Consider the following 23,740-nt stretch of genomic DNA (forward strand, 5'->3'; position numbering starts at 1 on the left):
TGCAGCCCTGCAGAGAAGGACTTGGGGGTGTTAGTCAATGAGAAAATGAACATGAGCCAGCAGTGTGTGCTTACAGCCCAGAAAGCCAACCGTATCCTGGGCTGCATCAAAATAAGCATGACCAGCAGGTCAAAGGAGGTGATCCTGCCCCTCTACTCTGCTCTCGTGAGACCTCACTCGAAGTATTGTGTGCAGTTCTGGCGTCCTCAACATAAAAAGGACATGGAGCTGTTAGAACAAGTCCAGAGGAGGGCCACGAGGATGATCAGGGGACTGGAGCACCTCCCATATGAAGACAGGCTGAGAAAGTTGGGGCTGTTCAGCCTGGAGAAGACTCGTGGAGACCTCATAGCAGCCTTCCAGTATCTGAAGGGGGCCTACAGGGATGCTGGGGAGGGACTATTCATTAGGGACTGTAGTGATAGGACAAGGGGTAACGGGTTGAAACTTAAACAGCAGAGGTTTAGACTGGATATAAGGAAGAAATTCTTTACTGTTAGGGTGGTGAGGTACTGGAATGGGTTGCCTAGGGAGGTTGTGAATGCTCCATCCCTGGCAGTGTTCAAGACCAGGTTGGATGAAGCCTTGGGTGATATGGTTCAGTGTGAGGTGGCCCTGCCCACGGCAAGGGGGTTGGAACTAGATGATCTTAAGGTCCTTTCCAACCCTAACTATTCTATGATTCTATGATTCTAAAAGCAGAAGTAACTCAACAAAAGAAATGGATCTCAGTACTGATTAATGATCATTGAACATTATTCCTTGGACAGCCTGGCAATATACTACTTGACCTGGTAAAGGAATCTAGAGAAGACAGGAAGTGAAATTACTTGGCATCTGGTACTGATTAGACTAGTAGCAGAAAAACATAGGAAATCTAGTGTTTGCCACTCTGAAAACAGTGCTGAAAAAATGGGAAAAGCTCAAACATGAATGATTAAAGAATCACAGTGGCCAGGACCCTTTATTTACCAAGAAGGAAATAAGTGCAATTTGATTAAAGTATGCAAATGAGATATCAAGGGAACAGATGAGACAGTGGCACAGGTTGTCCAGAGAAGCTGTGGCTGCCCCATCTCTGGCAGTGTTCGGGGCCACGTTGGACGGGGCTTTGAGCAGCCTGGTCTAGTGAAAAGTGCTCCTGCTTATGGCAGGGGGTTGATGCACTTTAAGGTCCCTTCCAACCCAAACCATTTTGCAATTCTATAGGAAGAATGAATGACAAGAAACTGAAGGTAATCAAGAGAAAGGCCATTCTTCTTAAATGGCAAAGATGATTTATGCTTGAAACAGTATCAAGGGTCAAAATTTTTGCAGTTTGTATGCAAAAATGCAAAATTTTCAGCAATTACTTGTTTTTTTAAAAAATATACTATAAACTCCATTTTTTAAAAAGCCAAAACTGAAAACATATAACAGAAGTCATGCCAGTAGTAGGACAACTTGAGTGATTTTCTGCTTTAAAGCCTAGCATCTTTAGAAATGCTCAATACAAATAAACTACAGGTACCTCAACAGTAATTTCCTATGTGCATGAAGCATTCTCTGGAAAATACCCACTTTCAAGGTACACCTATACCCTCAAGCACAGTACTTTCACAAGTGCAAATGTAATTCTCAGCCTTGTAGCTTATAAAAAAACCTGATATCATGCAAGATGTTTTTATTATCGCTAGTCTTACAGTCCCAGTTTATACTGGGATAACCAGTTCAAACAGCTAAGTTTTAGACTGCTTTATAAATAATACTTGTAAAATATGTTCTGCATAAGCTGGACAACATAAGGCAAAGGCTCATTTTAATCCAACACAAGTAACTTGAAAAGCAACACCTTTTATAGCAGAACTTGAATGAACATCTTGAAAAACACACAGTAAAGTGTTCATCTATGTATCACATACTCACCAAACTTCTGTTTAGCTCTGTTTAGTCAGATTTAAGAGATCCTGTTACACACAAAATTGAGTCCCAAAAGACTAAACCAATTAGAGCACTGATCAGTCAATTGCCTTTCCAGCCATCTCATTTTACTTCTGACTTACTTGAAATATACTGCAACTCCATTAGGTCAACATACCAAATACTGCATACTCATTCACTACGTACACTCTACAAACAGCAGCAACAGAAAATTAAAACTTCAAAGCTCCATAATTCCTTTTTTTCAGGCAAGTTTTTTCTATTATAGTGGAAAAATCTTTGTAATTTTACAGTAGTAGTGAAGGAACTTTCTTTCATTTTATGAGCAGAAAGTGTCTCAACAGATCCCCATGTTGGTACTAAGTAAAGAATTACCAAATGTATAAAGCTTATGCCTCTTTACATATAATTATTATTATAAAATAACAAAAAAGCCCCCTTAGAAACCAGGCTGCTTACATTTTAAAAGCTACACAAATCATCTAATTAACACTGAAATAAATTGTCTTTTCTCCAGCATAGGGAGCAGTAAGAACAGACTGAAAACAATGGCAGCAGAAAGGAACCACTGGGACAGTAGCAGAATAAACAAACAAGACAAGAATTCAGAGGCTCTCCTAGTAAATGACTCCAAAGCAAATTTAGTAGTTCACTTACATTTTACAATCAGTTTTCCAATAACATACAGGACCTAGCAATCCTGTTGTCACAAAGTCTGATAATGCAGAATTCTGCTGTTTAAAGAAGAGAAACAGCTAACCCTGTGATGCACCAATTTGAGAAAAGCCAGTTCTTCACATGAAGTATATTTTTAGCCAAATCTTGAGAATGTTTTAGCACCAACAGCAACATTTCAGTGATGCATTTTGAAATACACAGCTGTTGAGTAACGAAAGTGGTGGGATTATTTTATTGTCCAGTTTAGCTTCTGCTTATCATTCCCTAAAAGGAACTAAGCTTCTCGATGCATTTGAAAAGAGGAACTTCAAAGAAAGGACATAAAATCTCCAGAGAGCACTCAGAGAGAAGATAAAACACTTTGTATGATGAACTGTGAACTTGAGCATAGGTAACCACCTTTTACTGAGGGAATGAATACCAAGAAATATAACAAAGGAAGACATATTTATCAAATCATTCAAGATGTCAATCTCCTTCAGGTATCATATAGCCCTTGTAAAATGTAGTTACTTTGGAAGGCTTAGAAAATAGACTAAACTCAAATTCCAGCTTTTCATATAACATTAACATAAATTTTTTAAAAAATAAAATCAAGGATTGCTTATGTGGGGTTTAGGGGGCTCACAGAAGAAAACAATTAATATATCATATAGCTTAATGAAGTTAATAGGCTGTTATATAATATTTAGATGTACCCTAACATTATTTTAGCAAGTAAAGGGATCTGACATATCACAATATTCTTCTGAACTTCTGTTAATATGCAATAAAGGATGTTTTCAAGGAGGAAGAAAATGGGAGTGGATAAGCACCTAGGATGCTTTAAAAGACATGAGATTAATGGAAAATCCTTTGTCCTGTCAGTTCCCAAATGAAGGGAAGTGATACACTCCCATTCTAGGATTAACTGGCAAGCAGGTCAAGCTAGTTGCCAGACAGACCTAAGAAGAAAAATAATGGAAATGTATCAGTTAGAAGAAAAGGATGCTAGCATCTCCCTACTCTGGAATGAGAGCATTTCATGAGGCAGACATCAGTGTGTTTCAATATGCAATCAGAGAGGAAAAAAGGAAAGTGAAAAGCCTGGAAATCCCTACCAGAATTCAGGCAGTATGGCATGCAGCTATAGTTGGTGAAGGTATTTTATTTTTAACTTCAGAAATGTGACTTTGTTTTCATAGATGAATTGAAGATCCTGACAGCAATCAAGAATAGGAAATACAACATCTGTGAATGACAATTACAATTTGTAAAGACTGGTTCCATGAACAGCTTATTCTGTAGATAGAAACTTTCTGTGAAAGATTTAGAATTTGCATAAAGCCATCAAGGTCCCTCCCTAAAATGTCTATCGGAAACTGAGCTATCTTTTCCTTTCAGAAGTGGGTGATAACTTTGAGTCATCCATTCTGTTCTATATTAACAGTGGCATAACACAACTGCAAAAGGCTTGCCATGTTGTCCTGGTTTCGGCTGGGATAGAGTTTATTTTCTTCCTAGTAGCTGGTACAGTGTTGTGTTTTGGTTTTAGTCTTGAGAATACTGTTGCTAGCACAACAATGGTTTAGTTGTTCCTGAGTAGCACTTACTCTGATCAGGGACTTTTTCAGTTTATCATGTTCTGGTAGAGAGCACTCGCCAGGACAGCTGACCTGAACTAACTAGCCAAAGGGGTATTTCATGCCACAGTACATCATGCCCAGTATATAAACTGGGGAGAGCTGGCCCAGAGAGGCCAATTGCTGCTCAGTGATGGGTTGGGATCAGTAAGCAGATGGTGAGCAGTTGTACTGTGCACCACCTGAGTTTCCTGAAATACATTACTCCTCCTGTCTTCCCACCCCCCCCCCCTTATTACAATTATTGTATTTTATTTTGGGGTTAAGCTATGACACATGTTTGAGAACAGAAAAGAGAACAACCTTCATGGGAGTAAAATAATATGTACAAGCATAGCTTTAGCCTTTCTTTTCAATTCTTCTTGGTTTAGTGGAAGGAGGATCATTCAAACAGTACCCCTATGAGGTAAGTAAAGATAATTGCCCAATAAGAAAATTGAACCACAGAGGTAAGCTTTGGGAACTCTGGAGTGCTCCACTTTCAAGTTCATACCATTCTGTGCTATTCCTCATCTATGTTTCTCTCAGAACTCAATAAGAGGTTTATGGAATAAAGCAGTCACAGACACAACAACGTAAAAGGAGACATGCACAGAATTATTTAACACCTGAAACTGTTCAATCCTTTGGAGACACTTACTGCAAATTTCCAGAGGTTGGCCCATGTAATCAATTATGCAGTACCAAAACAGACTAGTAGCATTCCTTTTCCATCTGGATTAAAACTCAGTCTCACTTTCTTACACAGCTATAAAAATTTGTGAAATATCTACTCAGCTTTTTCTTGCAAGTATTTTCCACATCCTTGACCAATTTTATGTTGTTTCATTAACATTTCCTAAAATGTAACTACTGTCAATGCAGGAGATCAAGCTAACACATGCATAAGTTACTTGTTACATAGCCCCAACAGTTTACACTGGACTATCTGGATGAGCAGTGCAATGTAAAGTTGCACCAAAGTCACAGAACATAAATGTCTTCAGTATTTTCTGCAATATTTCCTTCCAAGAAACCACCAACCTGCAGATCCAGATGTGGAACTGTACTTATTTTGATAAGCAACATTTTTTTATTAATTGCTTTCTCTTGGCAAATTTAAACAATGCTTGCACTCCAGTGCATCTTTGATTTCTGAGGCCATATAAAGGCTCTCAGTCTGGATACAGATTTTCTAGTAACCATTTATCCTCTTTCCTAAGCCATGAACTTACGGTATCTATAGGGAACCTAAGACCTCACATACACGTTATGCTTACTGTTTAACAGTCAGACACAAAACAAGGAAGTTACTGCCTCTATCAACATCAATTTCAAATAAATTTTGAGACCTCCCTCAGCAACATCTTTTTTACAGCAACCCTTACAACTAACATACTGAGATTTTATTAGCTACCAAAGTATAGGGAAAAAAAAGCAAGGACATTTAATTTATCTGCTCAACTATGCTATGAATGTCACATAGCACTGCAGAGTTGTCCAGAAATAAAAATACAGGTTTCAAAAGTCTCACTTTCGTACGTTTAATCAAACTATTTTTCTGTTGAAGGACCTGATTTTCAAATAAGCAATCCATACATTTGTTCATACTCCCCCATTCTTTCTTTAAAACTTATCGAAAAAACAGTAGTTGAACTTTCCTGGAATAACTTCCTTAAATTCACAGCTAACAATACATAGTAACAAAAATGGATGTATGACACAGCCAAGTGCAGCAAGCACATAGCCTTGATTTAAATATATTCCTTTTCCAAACTTCTAACCTATTATCTATCTTTAAACATCCTGATTAACACAAACTGTTCTGCAATAGAAGTATGAACTCACCAAGAGGAGCAATGGGCATAAATGTTGAATATATGCAATTCTTGCTGCAGTGCTGGGTGATGCAGTGATTACCATCTCTCAGGCTCAAGCCATAGGCAGAGCCTTCCAACACCACACACAAAGGAGGCTATCTACGCATGGTCACTAAAGTGCACTCATTTTAACCCTCATCATTTGAGACATTTAGAATGTGAAAAACTGTTTATAGTTCCTTTATCAACTGCTAAGATTTTAAATCGCAGCAACTGTATTTGTGTGTGTATGGGACAGAGATGCTTGGATCTTTAATAAAGACTGACAGGTTCAATGCTGGTCTGCTTTTGAAAGCAAAGCACAATCCATAAAAAAAAAAAAAAATCCATGAAGTTCCTGTCACCTCCACTAGTCACTTTTTCCTAGTGAAATAAGATCCATCTGTAAATTATCAGTATGGAAAAGGGGTAATATTGAAGTGGCAAAATGCACTTAATTCTTTTAATTTAATTAAAATCAACTAAATTTCTATTAAGCTCCAAAGCAGCCCTTACACTGTCTCATCAGAAGTTTAAATTGTCCTCCTTCTATCTTCAGCCAGGAGAGATGACAGAGTTTTAGATACAGAAAGAAGGTAATCTTCTTATACAGGATGCAGCAATCATACTTAGCCGTAAAATAACCATGCAGCTTTTAATATGGCACACATTAGCTCTTATGCCAAATTACTTCCTATTTTAATAAGCACTGAGGCATATTTCTATAAGAATGTTAAATCAATTGACCTCATGCTAACGATACACAGCTTGCAATAAACTATTTTCTTGATTTTTCATGAGTTAATGCATAATTAATGCATAAAGTTAAAGCAAAAGACAATCATCTGCAAAGACAAAACTCACGTGAAGCCCAACAAGAGATCATCCCAACACACAGAATGAAGTTTATAGTGTAATTACTGAAACTCAAGTTTTAGTGCTGTTTTAGTAGAATAAGTTTAACTAAAAAAATCCACATCTATCAATCCAGCAATTTCATAGCAGTTGCAAAAGGTGAAATATATCTTAAATGTAGAAAAGTTCCAGGCTGACAGTGCAGGCTGTATTATGCAAGAAGCATATAAACACTTCCACAAATTAAAATAAACAAATGTCTTTGATTTCATTAAACTTTTTGCCTGGTTACTCCCTTTTTTAAAACAAAACCCCAAATACTGCATGTCAGGACATGGTACATCAAGTAGACAAGGAAATTAAAATGTTATTTTTGTATTTAAGAAAGAAACAATGAAATATTAAACTCAAAGTTTCTTATTCGTGAAAACTACTTATTTCACAGTCATATGAAATACATAGCTTAGAGAGTGAGCAATTTTAAGAGACTGCCCCCTGCATTGCTCACAAGACACAGACACTAAACAATTCATTTTGTTCTCTGTTACTCCAAGCATTACACAAGCACCTCCACCAGATATCCTGTCTGTTTACTTGAGCAACAGATACATAATTTAGATCTTAATTTTTAACTTCCAAAGAAAAAAGGCCATACAGTTCTGAAGCAAAAATCATCCACTGAAAAGTCACGCATGTAACAAAAGCACGAGCTTTCAAGATGAACAGAACTACTCTGAATGTGGAAAATGCGTACAACAGTACCATATGGCCCCCCAAAAGTCATTAATGTACTTTAAAGCAGTAAGTTATGCCACCTTGCTCCTTCTTGCTATTCACCACAGACAGCATAAGCTACCACTCCAAAAGCTATTTCTCCACTGTTTTTCACTGAACACAACATGGCAATACCCAGTACTGCTGTTGCAGAGCCCTGAAAACTACCAGATTCTTTATTGTAGCACTGTTGCATAGAACAAGTGTTAACCATAAAGCAGTGTTATAACTAAGTGTGATGTTATAACTAAGAAAGCAGTATATAAAATCACCCACCATGGATTTAATGAAAGTAAACTTGTGCATCAGATAAGGTATGAAGGCTGAGACACACAAGTAGCCACAGAAACAAAGGCAGCTGTCACTTGGGGAACAGAAGGAAAAAGGGAAGTAAGAGATGGGTTTGAAGTCCCAATAATAATAAAGGAAGAAGGGAACAAAGAAGTTCAACAAAAATCATGAACAAAATTAGAGGGAATTATAGTAAATAGAGTTTTTATAAGAGCAAACAAGCATGAAATTAATTTTAGGACTGTCCACATGGGAGGCAGAAACTCTAATACTAGAAATTTTCAGGTTATATATGAAAGCACCATAGATTTCTATTTAACATTCATATCTATCCTAAAAGAAAATATATTTTAAGTAACTGAGAGGTTAAAGATTTCTTTTTGGAATTAACATCAATGTATTTACCTGAGTGAAGTCTTAGCAATATCAGTCTCACTTTCCAGTCCTTACAGAAGGCTACCATGTTTCTGGCTAAAGGATATCTTATAGCACCCTCCACAGCCCTAGCAATAGCCTGGCAATACACCTTGATAGGGATCCAGCCCTCTCTCTGAACTGCATTCCCAGGAAAGCCATATATATTTTCTTACCTTACATTTCACTACATGCTACAGAAACCACAGGAGCAGGTACAGGAGGAATGATCAGGGATTTTAAAAGACAGGTTTTTAACACTGCTATCTGTGGATTTTTTCCTTACCAAACCAAGATTTGCCAATATACTTAAAGACTCCTCATTAACTGATAAGCTTATGTTATTAGCAACAAGAGAAAAACACAGGAACATCATTTATTACAGAGTAACACATGAAGAGGAATAACTTCACTGTAATTATTTATCATTTTTCATGTCCTTCCATACATAAACTATCAAACAGGGCTACAGTAAGCATTTCCTCACTATTTAAGAAAGGTTTTCTTAGTAACTATGTAGTAGTACAAAAGCTTTTTGTCAAAAGATTATTGTCAAATACAGGAGAAAAATATCCTGTAAAGCAGCAGACATGTCACAGTTATGTAGCATAATTATAATTTATTCAAAATACTTGCCTTTTAAAAAAAAAAACCACTTTGAGATGTGGGAGAAAATTGTTATTACATGTGATTTTTCTGTTACTGTTTCTTCAGCAGTCAATGCATACTGTTGATCATATACTGAATCAATAAACGATATTCTTTTTTGAGCAGTTCCTCTACACACTTTGTGTAGCTCCTACAACAAGCTATTCTTGAATCTTTGTCTGCATAGACAGGGTTGATAACCACCAACAGTTTGTCACTACCTGGCAAGAAACAGTAGCAGAGCCGTCCAATGAAGTTCAAAAATTAGAAAGATACCAGAGACCAAGAAAATGGCTTGAAAGCCTGTTTTCTGAGATCAGGAGGAACCTAATGCATTTCAAGGAATACAGCATTAAATATACAAAAATGGAAACAAACTCCACACTTTGAGAGAACACCTACCGAACACTTCTGCCACCCTTCTCACTCTACAGTCTCCAAGCATCCCCAGCTAATCCCCAGAGAGCCTAAATTTTCTTTTGTCCTCAGATGCATCTCAATGTATACTCTGCCATTCTCCCCTTCCCACCATGCACTCTGCACCACTGCTCAGGCCTTCTCAGACATACAGTGCTCAGTCTCTGCTCTTTCTTGGGGAAAAGCAGTCACTCCTGCAGCAGTACAACAGCCACTCCCCTGGCTTCCTGTCCTTCACTCCAAGTTCATTCTTCCTTTGTCTGTGTTTCTGCTCACTGAAACAAGTGTAACTTTTCAGTTTTGCCTGCACAGCTCTCAATGAAAAAATAACCAGCTGCCCTGCCTAAGACAATGCACTCTGAAGTCACTGCTGACAGCAGTTTCACACTATAGATTACATACAAAACATGTACTGGAGAAACTGTATCTTCGCCATCACCTTCTGAGTCTCCTCAAACTTTATGGATCCTTTTCCTTCTTCCTTTGCCCTACCGTTTGACAGTAATTTTAAAATTGAAGAATGTGAAAGATGCTTTTAGAAGGTTACAAAAATAAATGCTATTGTGTTACCCAAGAACAGAACGTACAAATACCCGACATCCTGCCCCTAGAAGAAAGTGCAGAAGAAAAGACAAGTGGATAATGACAGCTTCCTACAGTGCACCTCTAAGCAAACCACTGCTTTAGGACTCCTCGTGCCAGAGTTTGTATCTTGTTTTTTGCTCATAAAACACCTGAAAAATGTAATTAAAATCACATCGATTATTTCCCACAGCCTGATCACTGTGCAGCTCTGCTAAAGGTAAACAAATCAAATAAGCTGTTTTCATCAACAGACTATTTTTATCCCTAACATTTACCCCATACATGGATGAAGGGCATTCCTGACATGGCATCCATCCTAACAACATCTTTTAAAAAATACGTATATTACATTCAAGCAAGTATTGCAAAACAACTCTGAGAGCAGTGATCAAAGCTAGCATTTCTGTTTCATCATTAGCTTCCTTTAAAAGGAGATGGACTTGCACAACAATGACTTCATTCTCAAAGTATCTTCTAGATGTTCAGAAGACAAATCTGTGCTTTAATAAATAAATACATTACATCTGAACTGCAGAGGAAGAAAGCAGCTAAATTAACCCCATTGGGGCTCCTGGCTCTGTTGTTTTGCCTGTTTTCTTTGGTTTTATTTGCTTGTGTGTGATATAAATGTTGAAACATTTGGCTCAAAATACCCCTGAGTATACACAAGAGACTTGCAGGGCCAGTTCAGTGTCAAGCAGAGGAAAAGGAGAGCAAATGACATCCCGTCTGCTTATGTAATAGTTTGCTTTCCACAGCTGGGATTTAAAATAGCATCATAGCTGCACTATAAAAGCAGGGTTGTATGTTCACAAGAACCTTATCATTTACCACAAAATGAGTAGATATATCAGATAATTAGACAATAAATTAATTGCCCTGTATCAAATTCTAACCCCATTATTACACATTTTCCCACATACTTTAAATCAACATAAGAATACATGCCTAAAATGGGGTATGAAACAGAATATTGGTCTTTGTCAGACTATTTGTTTGTGCTTAGATAATTTTCCCAACTGCTGAGATAATAGGGCAACATATGTGGGATCACTACCTACTCTGACCCAGGATTAAAACGCTTTTCTTTACTTAAAACACGATATTGTTCCAAGGGTCAGCAGCCCAGTTCTGCTGTACTGCAAAACAGTGTTTCTGTGTAACAATGAAACAGATCTTGTTCTGTATGCACAGTTCATAAAGCTTGCAATATTGAGTGAAAAAGGGTTTAAGTGCCCAAATAACTCTCATTTCAAGTCATTATGGACTCACTCTTCTCCATCGAGCAAAATCATTATTTTGCTTATTCTGGCCTCACACCTATGTTATCACTGATCATAAAGAGATACCAGCTAAAGCTATTGTAAGCCAACTTTCATTTGGTTTATTTTCTGCAGCCCAAACATCCTGTCACTAGGGAAACATCTGTGGGCAGGAATGAAAATTATCACTTACATCTGGGGAGGCATAAAAGAAAAAAAAATGTAAGCATTGCCTTTGTTCTTCAAAATATTTCCTAAAACTGCTTCCATAGCTCTGCTAGACTGAAAGAGGTTTGGAGTGTTGTTTTGTATTGTCTTTATCCTGATTCAGTGTGTTTGGTAAAACCATCCAAAAATTACCTTTTATCAGAATTCAAATACATTTTCCAGTTTAGTGCTGATCCAGACAGAAATCTCCAACTTCTAAACAATACTAAGGAATTTCTAAAACCCATCAAGTTCCTTAATACAGTTAAAATGCTAGCGCAGACAGATTTAAAGCTCTAGGAAAAACAAGCAGAAACTGTTCTGAGTTCCAAGTACCTTATTAAATTGTCAGGGAGAAACAGCAACTTCTAAAACAACAGAATGCATATTGCCTGTGTTTACAGCTTGCCTAATCAAGAAATTACACCAATATGAGATAACATGTACACTCATACTACTAGTGATATTTCAGTATAATTCCTTGCAGATATTTTTATTCTGGTACAAGAACAGATTAGATCACCTTGGGGGCCTGTTAGAACTTGAGCTCATGCAGTATACTGGTATAATTAATGCACCAAATAATTATACTAGTACCACTTTAACTTCTCAGGCTAAAAGTAAAAAAAAAAAAAAAAAAAAAATAACCCCCCCCCCCCAAAAAACAACAGATCAACAAAAAAGAAAAATGAAACAGCTGTCTAATTTTATTTTGTCCAGGCAAACTTTTTCTCTATCAAGATTATTTTTGGAGCTACAGACAGATGCAACATTTGGATTTATTCAATATTAAAAGCTATCTAAAAAGAAGTAACAAACTACTTAACTATATATTTTTTACTCATCCTGCCTTTCAAAGTTATTTTGGAGGCAACTAACTGAAAGGAAAAATAACCCTCCACTGACCAAAGATTATGAACAATCATATGCAGCATAACATTTTAAGTGAAGATAATGATATTGTCTTCCTGGATGCATCCAGTAAAACTGTATAACATAAGTTTCTAACTTCTTGATACATACTCTAATATTCTAATGGGGATCACAGTTGTAAGTATATACGGTTATTCAAAAAGAACCAGAAGTATTCAAGGAAGGCGGAAGTCAAGAGTTCCTCATAGAAGAGAAACAGTTCAGGAAAAATTCCTACCACAAGAAAACATATGAATATACTTTTAATAAAATATGTGAAGAGTCCCACTCAAAGCCTGACTCATTTTTTCATGCAGGAACACACCTTATTAGTTATCAATGTGAAATGACAGACTAGAAATTCAAAAACTTATTAAAAAACTTCCTTTGAATTATGCCTGTTCAGTAACCCAAAAAGAACATGCTACTATTGAGAACGTGTTGACTATTTTTATTCTTTTAAACCTATGAGCAATGCAGTGATATTCTAGCATCCCAGCCAATGAACTGCCTTCATTTGGAGCTCAGATCAGATGCCTCTATACAAATGCCCGTAGCATGGGGAACAAACAAGAGGAATTAGAGATGTGGGCACGTCTACAGGGCTATGATATAATACGCATCACAGAAACATGGTGGGATGGCTCCTTTGACTGGAGTGTTGGAATGGAAGGTTACAGGCTTTTTAGAAAAGACAGGCCCACTAGGAAGGGAGGGGGCGTTACCCTTTATGTTAGGGATAGGCTGGAGAGTATGGAACTCTCTCTGGGGACAAGTGATCAGTTTGTGGGTCAGGGTTAAGGGGAAATTGGTGATGGGACACATTACTGTGGGGATATGTTACAGACTGCCTGATCAAGAGGAACCTGTGGATGAAGAACTCTACAGACAAATAGGAAAAGCCTCACACTCGCAGGCCCTTGTTCTCATGGGGCACTTCAAACACCCTGACATATGTTGGAGTGATAGTACGGCCCGGCACAAGCAATCCAGGAGGTTTCTCGATTGCGTGGAAGACAACTTCCTTCTGCAAGCAATAGAGGAGCCGATGAGGAGAGGTGCCCTGCTTGACCTCATTCTCACCAACAGGGAAGGGCTCGTTGGAAATGTGACTCTCCAGGGAAGTCTTGGATGCAGTGATCACGAGATGGGCAAATTCGAGGTCCTCAAGACAGTGAGAAGAGCGTGCAGCAAGCTCACTGCCCTGGACTTCAAGAGAGCAGACTTTGGCCTCTTCAGGAACCTGCTTAGCATGGTTCCATGGGATATAGCCCTAAAGGGCAAGGGGCCCAAGACTCTTGATTAATATTCAAGGATCACCTGCTACAAGCTCAGGAGTGTTGCATCCCAATTACAAGGAAGTGCAGCAGGAGGGCCAGGAGAATAGATAAGGATCTGCTGAGAAAAATTCACAGGAAAAAAGAGGCTTATAAAAGGTGGAAGCAAGAACAGGTGGCCTGGGATGAATACAGGGATGTTGTCAGGGTAGTTATGGACCATGTTAGGAAAGCTAAGGCCCAATTGGAGCTAAACTTGGCAAAGGATGTTAAAGATAATAGGAAGGGATTTTATAGGTATGTAGCGGCTAAAAAACAGACTGAGGACAACGTAGGCCCCCTCCAGAAACTTTCAGGAGAACTGGCTACACAGGACTTGGAGAAGGCTGAGGTTCTGAATGGCTTCTTTGCCTCGGTCTTCACTGGCAAAGGTTCTGACCGCAGCACCCGAGTCTTGGAAGGTGGACGCAGGGACTGTGAAAACCTAGACCTTGGGCCCACTGTACGAGAGGATCTGGTTTGAGACCATCTTAAGAACCTGAATGTACACAAGTCCATGGGCCCTGATGAAATCCATTTGCAGGTCCTGAAGGAGCTGGCGAATCAAGTCGCAAAGCCACTGGCCATCATATTTGAAAAATCATGGCAGTCAGGTGAAGTTCCTGATGACTGGAAAAAGGAAAATATAATCCCCATTTTCAAGAAGGGGAAAATGGATGACCCAGGAAATTACAGACCAGTCAGTCTCACCTCTGTGCCTGGCAAAATCTGGGAGCAGATTCTCTTGGAAGGCACTGTCCCACACGACATCCTTGTCTCTAAATTGGAGTGTCATCAATTTGATAGGTGGACCACTTGGTAGATAAAGAACTGGCCGATGGCCGCATGCAAAGAATTGTGGTCAACGGCTCAATGTCCATCTGGAGACCAATAGCGAGTGGTGACCCTCAGGGATCGGTGTTGGAACCGGTCTTGTTCAACATCTTTGTCTTTGACATGGACAATGGGATTGAGTGCACCCTCAGCAAGTTTGGCAATGACACCAAGCTGTGTGGTTCTGTTGATATGCTAGAGGGAAGGAATGCCATCCAGAGGGACCTTGACACACTTGTGAGGTGGGCTGATGCCAACCTCATGAAGTTTAACCATGCCAAGTGCAAGGTCCTACACCTGGGTCAGTGCAATCTCAGGCACAGCTACAGGTTGGGCAAAAAGGAAATTCAGTGCAGCCCTGCAGAGAAGGACTTGGGGGTGTTAGTCAATGAGAAAATGAACATGAGCCAGCAGTGTGCACTCACAGCCCAGAAAGCCAACTGTATTCTGGGCTGCATCAAAATAAGCATGACCAGCAGGTCAAAGGAGGTGATCCTGCCCCTCTCCTCTGCTCTCGTGAGACCTCACTCGAAGTATTGTGTGCAGTTCTGGCGTCCTCAACATAAAAAGGACATGGAGCTGTTAGAACAAGTCCAGAGGAGGGCCACGAGGATGATCAGGGGACTGGAGCACCTCCCATATGAAGACAGGCTGAGAAAGTTGGGGCTGTTCAGCCTGGAGAAGACTCGTGGAGACCTCATAGCAGCCTTCCAGTATCTGAAGGGGGCCTACAGGGATGCTGGGGAGGGACTATTCATTAGGGACTGTAGTGATAGGACAAGGGGTAACGGGTTGAAACTTAAACAGCAGAGGTTTAGACTGGATATAAGGAAGAAATTCTTTACTGTTAGGGTGGTGAGGTACTGGAATGGGTTGCCCAGGGAGGTTGTGAATGCTCCATCCCTGGCAGTGTTCAAGACCAGGTTGGATGAAGCCTTGGGTGATATGGTTCAGTGTGAGGTGGCCCTGCCCACGGCAAGGGGGTTGGAACTAGATGATCTTAAGGTCCTTTCCAACCCTAACTATTCTATGATTCTATTGCTGAGATGTTCTGTGGTTGTGCAGGCAATCACCACTCAGCACAAGTGTTAAATGCAATAATGGATGTGCATTATTCATGTAGAAAATTTTAAGCACATACACAAAACTTTACAGAGTCAACACATTCAGAAAACACAGGATGAAAGATACAGTTAAAAAAATACTGCAAATTTATATTTTAGAGCCTATTTATATTTTAACTCACATACGGACCATAAAATTATCTTTCCAATTATAAACTCCATTTTCATAATTAGCTCTGTCCCATAAAGAGGCTCTTCAATCCCACGGGCTATATTTTCCACTTTGCTAACAGGCTGGAAACATACTACCTCTCCTTTTTATTAAACTTGTCTAATTAACCATCAGCTAGAAAATATACACATCTGTCTTACAGATGTTCTTCTGCACTTTTAACAAACTCTGGAATAATAACATTGTAATGCAACTGAGTTAACCAGATTTTTAACATAATGTGCACAATTTTAAACAGAAAATAAAAGCTTATCAGTTTGAAAAAAATAACTTCAAAAAATTAATGTAGGAAATTGTATGAATTTTTTTTTTTTATTTTGTTCCCCACAAACATGATCCTGTTCTGTCTTTTCACAAACAGGCTTTTATCAATGTCAATATCATCACAATACTGAAGTGGAAATACAGAATGCTTTAGTGACTGAGTATTGATTCAACCCAATATTTGGAATATTTTGTCATGAATGCACTGAGGTTTCCATTCCATGTATATCATAGAATAGTTAGGATTGCAAAGGACCTTAAGATCATCTAGTTATAACCCCTCTGCCATGGGCAGAGACACCTCACACTAAACCATGTCACCCAAGGCTCTGGCCAACCTGGCCTTGAACACTGCCAGGGATGAAGCATTCTCAACTTCCTTGGGCAACCCATTCCAGTGTCTCACTAACCTTAAAGATAGATATATGTATCTATCTATAGATCTCAGAGTGCATCCCTAATAAATACATTGTCAAAGTGCTACATTATGAAGATATGATGCAAATTACACAATGTTATATATGAAAGGGTACTGTAATAAATTATTTCCATCCAACATCAAAATTCAACTCTCAGGATTAATTTAAAAGATACATCAGCTACCTAAACGCACTATACTGCTTCTATGCAGTAACTCCTGCAGTCATTAGCATTATGCAAATTACCTGAATCATGCTACATAATGCCTCATTTGATAATAAATATACATTTTCCATTAATTCCAGCATTCTAAGCTGCTCCAACTTTTCCTTTTAGTAATTTTCTGAGAGTACTGGGCTATTTTTAAGCCAGTTATTTCAAGATGACCGTTGCAGAATTTGAAACTTGTGGGCCCCCATAAATTTCATTTAAATAATCAAATATATGTATGATTTACAATGATTACTTTTGACTGATATGGATATAGTAGTACTCTCAAAGTAGACAAACAGGGATATTGCCTCTGTCAAAGGAGTAGAAATCATAAGTGGAAAGAAATCTGACTACAGACTTATTGCTAGGGGAAAGAAGCCTGAACTACAAGTCAATAACTTCAATCACTTTGGGCAGGGGATCCATTCTATGGGAAGAAGATGGCATTAGCTGCACTAAACTGACCAAATCCAAATAAGATATTTATATTTATTCCATTATATAAGTCAGATAAATGAGGAATTTCAATTCCTCATTTTCCTTCCACCAATATATGGACTAACACTTAGCTCTGCTAAAAACAACCTCATCTCTCAACTCCAGCTTCCAAACCCACAAATACCAAAATTCAATTTTGGCTTACAACAATTTTAAGAATAATCCTCATATATCAATTGGTTGGTTTTGTGTAAAACAATAGAGAGATACTTATAGTGCACATTCTCCTCTGCATGTACACAAGAAAGTGTATTGTAATTAATTATCAAACTCTGTGACTATAAAATTCAGAGTGTCTACATTAATTCATTTCCTTTAGTTAAACTTTAGTTGATTCAAGGTATCTTCAGCTAATATTCTATAATAAATAAGTTTTACCAAGCAACATGTCAACTAACCAGGAAACAAAAACATCATGCAGGGACAAGGGAGATCAGTACCTTCATTTACAATGTGTGAATCCCTCAGGCAGAAAAACCAATCCTCAGATAAAAACAGATCAGCACACAGCTTCATGCTCACTGAGGGCTTGACTCCAAAAAAACTCCAGAAAACACACACACACACACACAGAGTGGCAGAAGAAGCTACATAAAGTTAGGGAAGCATACATTTCGAAGTGCCTACCAGTGCTCTCTGGCAGGCATCAGGAAGCAATAAATCTGGGATGAAAAAGCGCAAATATAAGACAATCTTTTAAGCAAAGTATAACATCCCCCTCGTATCTTAGATACGAGAGAAGTCTTCAAAGAATGTCCAGCATTCACAGCATCTAACATTAAAAAGGCCTCTCCTGCACAAAACAAAGGCAGTGTTCTGCTACATGCCTTCATCGACAAGAGCTGAAACCTTGATTCAGTATGTACTACATTAAAAGATTTCCAGAAGTCAAAGGATGAAGATTTAGGCTATTAATGGAACTGCTTGATTCTGGCAGAGGGTCTGGACAGAATTTTAATTTGGGAACATGTACGTATAACTGGCTAATAAAAAGAAAACCATGTGTTAGAAGTTCACACATTGATCAAGATTTTGCAAAACTATACTCATTAAGAGACACAAATCAGCAATGCTAAGTCAGTTCTGGATTTACTTTGCACTTGGAATAAAATCTTGGCATTTACACCTACAATACCAAATTTATTCTTATTTTTGTTACTCATGTTTAAAATGTAAACAGTAAAAAATTGCAAACTGGCTACAGTATGGAGTTAATTTAGTTGTGTAAACTACAGTGTGTATTTCTGGAAAGCTTTAGAAATTTAATATACGCCTTACAATTATGTCAAATTATTAACTGATATGCAAATATGTTTTAATAATTCCAATTAACTGATATGCAAATATGTTTTAATAATTCCAACCAGAAGAGCTTTGGTCTAGTCCTTCCTTTTGCCTGTTCTTTGCACAGTTATGCACCTGATGTTCAGTATCTACAAAAAGCTTTCGAGTGCTGAAATAACACATGCACACATATCATTTTGAACTTCTCTTTTTTAATTCCCTCTTTCTCCAAACAGCTGAGGCTGAAAGTGTGACATACTCTGTCTCTCTCCAGTTCATGGAAGCAAGGAGTGTTAACTCAATATACAGTAGTGTCAGGAACTGTTGTGAGAATGAACCCCTCAACAGATTCTGGTTCTTCCTAAGCTTCTATTTCTGCAGACTGCAGCTGGTTTGGATTTTTATTCCTACAGTTCTACCTTTTTCTCCTGTAAGACACTATGCCTTTCTTCTACTTTTCTCTGACAATAGATAAGCATTCACATGGGCAACTCCTTTCAGGAATCAAGTCAGATTCATAAACAATGGTAGCCAAACCTGTGGGATGCAAACTGGCAACGAGACAGAAGGATTTGGCATTTTATATCTTCTGGTGGCTGCACTCAATCCCTAACTACCTCAAAATGCCGTGAGTCCCTAAAATACTCAGCCACATGGAATTTCCAAAATCCAGCTTGTAATCAGAACCCAAACTGTCATTTATATGGATGATCCTTGGTATACAGAATAACTCTTCTTTCCGTTTCCTCCAGCAGGATGGGATATTGGCTTTTCTGTATCTGTTTATTTCACTGCTATTCTGGACTGGTTTCAGAAAGAATGTTTATGGTATAATAAACTGAGTAGTTAGGGTCAAACCTGTTTTTTTCCCCCCATCATCTTTAATACTGAAATGCTCAGAAACAGTTTACATTCCTTTATTCACTGTTTGTAACTGTCTCTTCTGCTCCAAAATACAATCACAGGCTGTGTGATAAACATACTGAGAGTATGTTTAGTTACTAGATAGTTACAGTTTTCTTAAAACCGTGCATATCCACTGCCAGTGTGCAACTGCGTAATCCTAAAAGGGCTGATTTTGGTCCTGCTGTGTAGTTTTGTTAAAGACGTGGATAGTGCTTCACCTCTAACCTCATATTTATATTCAGACTGGCTTTAATCCCAAGTAAAGTAGAACAATACAGTTTCCACTAATAGTAGGAAAAATTTTAAAAAATCAGTATTTGTAATCAGAGCAATTTGAGAATTTTAAGAATACTCACTCTCAGAATATATTAAAAACAGATGGATAATTCTCACTGATCTAAGAGAATTAGCATCACCAACAAGTAGGCAAAATTCGAACAACCCAGCTTTGCATCAGTCAGCTCCAGAGATGATTCCACAGCTGCCACAGCAACAACCAAAGGAGCCAGCTGAGCGATCAGAAAAGAAGCCAAAGACGTCAAGGCTTGGGAGCCAGAACTTGGCATCCGGATATACAGCTGTCAGGGACACCCATGACAGAAGTCGCAGTTGTCTGCAGATTTTGGAAACAGTTGGGAAACAGGAAGAGGGTTAAAATAAAAACCAAACCCAAATCTTTATGTACAACTATAAAGAGTCACATCAGTGCAGAAAGGAGATACGTGCCACCATTTGCTTTGTTACAGCATTGCGATTCCAAGACACTACCCAAAATACAAAAACTATTGTCTACACTGAAATACTGTTTTGCAGAGGTGTCAAACTTCCAAAGAGATAGTTTCTTTCAGAAAAGACGTATCAGTGAACAAGACAGAAATAAAAACTAGACAACCAGTATTTTGTGTTTCAAAATACAAAATTTGCCTTTTTTTTTCTTAAAGGGAACATTCTGTCAAACTTTCCTTTAAACTCTCCATTGTATAATCACTACCAGCACCAACAAGAACTCTAACTATAGTCTATAGTATAACTAAGCTATAATCAATAGTTTTGTTGCCAAGTTGAATGAACTTTTTATTAAAAAAGCAGAACAACTTATCTAGAGATCATTGAGAAAATAAGAAGCTGCACTGTCTATATTAGGGACTCCATACTTGCTAATGACAGATAAAACTCAGAATGACAACTGCACATTTTAAGACTCATTGAATAGAATTTGCAGGATCTCTTAACAAAATAACAGAATCAAACCAACAACTCTAGTTTTGCAAAAATTAATTTTAAGTGCATATGCATGTGAAACCCAACAGCTATTGGCAGTTTTCAGGAAAGCTGTCTCCACAGATGCTGTGCTGTCAAGCCAAGCAACTGCCAAACAATGTTTCAAAACAAAAGAGAGGCTCCTGGTAAGTGCCAAAGGAGATGTTACAATCTGCCATTACAACTCAGGCTTTATGACCAGGAAAGAGAGGATACTTATACTGCAATTCTCATTGGCACTGTGAATGAGACATCTTACTTACTAAGCAGAGTGCCAAGGAAATTTCTCATGTGCTAATGTGGGCTGTAAAAGTTAATACATATTCGTTGTGATGAAAAGCGAAGTAGGAAAACAAAACAATGCAACTGATGTAAAAAAAAAATGCACGGCTCTGTCAGAGAGGTGCTTAAAGCACAGGGCAAATAAAATATCCCATTATATATTTTAAGAGTTTTGCTGTTTATTTTCTTCAATCTTTTCTAACTCCTAATCAGCCTCTATATCTGATTTTAGAAGAACTACCTACTTCATATTATTCTTAATTTTGTAGTCCAATATCCATCTCCTCCACATCACACTTCCATGTGTAGAGTTTTTCCTGTTTTTCTTGGATGATATGAAGCACCAGAAATCCGTCTCAAGGCAACCTGCTCAAGCATACTTTTCATTGCTATACAAATAAGCCCTCTAGTGGTAAAATAACCGTGATACTTATCATATGCAGAGTTTCTATGCACCTCCTCTCTACGATAAAAGTTTTACTCTCCTAATACCTTCTAACCAAAGTTGAGCCACTAACAACCTATCTACATACTCTTTTGAAAGCTAGTCATTGAAGATGACAAGCTTACTTTATCTGAAGTATGAGTGCGTAGCTTGGTTATTAAATTCAGGGATAAACCCATAATAATCAGAGAACAGAACTGTCAACAAATGAACAAAACTAACTTAGCTTGTCATAGAGGTCTCCACATTTTAAGAATTTTTATGAATACTAATACACAAACTCCACCACACACTTAGCATTTAATGAAACTCTTTGATTACCTGAATCCTGAGTGCTTGTTCTTTCCGTTCAAGCTACTCCACTTCCTTTCCCTTTTTTAAGCACGTTTATCCACTAGTTTTAAATACTAGTCAGTGAATGGAACACAGAAACATGCCCAATTCTGACCTATGTTTGTAGACATGATTTGCATTATGACTTGCAAAATGTTGCCAATGCATTAGATATTTCACCTGTTAACAACTCAACTTCAAACAACAAAACTCCAAACTGCCAGACTTAACACTGACAAATACTCCTCAATATCATGTCACCACCTTCTAATGAAAGACTAGCACACTGACTAGTTTTAAAATAAAATTGCTGTATTTTAGATTAGCAAGTGTGGGTCCCATCTACATACTTGTCCTCTTTCTTTAAATGCAGCAATGCAGCATATTATTATATGAGAAATGGTCCAAAGGGATAATCATTCTTAAGTGGTACATATTTCAGCAGTTCTAATGAAATAGAATTACCTGGTGTTTGGCCAGATCAGAGCTTTCACTGACAGTATGTTGGTGTATCTGCAGTCTCACATGCTGTTATAATGAAGGAGACTATGCTGGTAGAGGTCATTAATCACCTTCCACAAAACACTGCATATCTAAGATTATCTGAGTTGTTCTGCTCTGAGCAGAGGTGAGCACAGGAAAACTTGGCACACCATCAGCTCACAGAGTAGACCCTTATCATTTTGCAGCCTGCCAGGAGGAATTAACAACTAAGACTTCTTTGGAAACACAAGTGACAACAAAACTCTATCAACCCAAAAAAAACAATTTCTTGGCCTACATAAACCTTTTGTGTGCAATTTTTGCCTATTGTGCACATGTCTTAACATAGACATGCCCATGGCTTGATATAACACTAATTGGTTATAATTCACAGAACAGCAGCAGAGGATGAATTCTGGTATAATTTGCTTGATAGCAAATTTCTGAAAATCAGTGTCTATCTCAAATTCCTTACAAAAACATTCAAAAATGAAACCAGAGTGCAGAAATTCAATGTAACCTCAAACGTGGTTTCAGAAGCCACAATAAAAGTAAACGTAACCACTCTGACAAGATTGACAGTAGTTGTGTCCCTCTCAAAACACTCTAAATCAAATAACTGAATAGAGAAGCACACAGCTGACTGAAAAAGAAAAGTCCTCTAAGAATAATCATTAGCAACTGTCAAGCTGGAAAGACTATTCCATGGGGGCCTACAAAGATCTGTGGTGGATCAGACCCTGGTTCAACGGTTTCAATAGTGATTTTGCCAACTGAACAGGAAAATCTGCGTAAGAACTTAACATATGATATCAAGTAAGATAAAATCCAAGTGTTCTCAAGAGTGGGATGAGAAATCAGCAATCCTGAAAAACTGGAGAAACTATCCTAATGAACAGGATGAGATTCAGTAAAAACAAACAGCTACACTGGAAGATGGATAGCACCAATTCAGGGAAGACGAGATTCAGTACAAGGTTACTGCAGAGAAAACAAAAAACTTGATGTGTCAGAAAGAGCAACACATACAACAAAGGATGCACCTGAACTTCTTTTATACTCAGAAGTAGTAAAACTTACACATTTGTACCTGGTTTCAGGTATCACCATTTTAAAAGTAGAGACAATCCTGGAAAGAACAAAACCAAGTATTTTGAAACAACTTACCTGCAAAGATATGAATTCATGCAGTTTGGAAAATAGATGACAGTTATAGCACTTGGAAAGTCATCTTGAAGGGAACAGTGATCAATAACTTTTCTGTAGTGCAAGCAGTAGTCAGGTTAACCTGAACACTTCAGAGACTTTGGTTAAAAGCTTTCTAACTACACGAACAGAAAGCTCATAAATAAGCTACTTTGGAAAGCTGAAAAGCTTCATGCCAAGAACCTCACATCTCCTGGGTTTGGTCACAATTATGTGATCCTGGTTCAGAGCAGGGAGAGGAAAGTCAGACAAGCCAAATAAACATAAAGGCAGGGTC

The 23,740-nt window shown here is 38.1% G+C and overlaps 1 protein-coding gene across 10 annotated transcripts in view; it reads right to left on the reverse strand.

Annotated features, from left to right (window-relative positions):
• The window catches only part of ANO10 (anoctamin 10), a 139,771-nt gene that overhangs the window by 64,461 nt on the left and 51,570 nt on the right, over positions 1-23,740 (reverse strand). Inside the window, exon 12 of one of the 10 annotated variants that reach the window (XM_031052510.2) lies at positions 18,783-20,067. The exons of the other annotated variants lie outside the window; for them this stretch is intronic. Within the exon in view, the coding sequence (XP_030908370.2) occupies positions 19,993-20,067 (75 nt within the window). The 3' untranslated portion in view covers positions 18,783-19,992. Of the gene's footprint in view, positions 1-18,782; positions 20,068-23,740 lie in introns of those variants that run through there. 10 annotated transcript variants of the gene reach the window in all.

Source organism: Melopsittacus undulatus, chromosome 1 (genome assembly GCF_012275295.1).
Source record: "Melopsittacus undulatus isolate bMelUnd1 chromosome 1, bMelUnd1.mat.Z, whole genome shotgun sequence".
Lineage (NCBI taxonomy): Eukaryota > Metazoa > Chordata > Aves > Psittaciformes > Psittaculidae > Melopsittacus > Melopsittacus undulatus.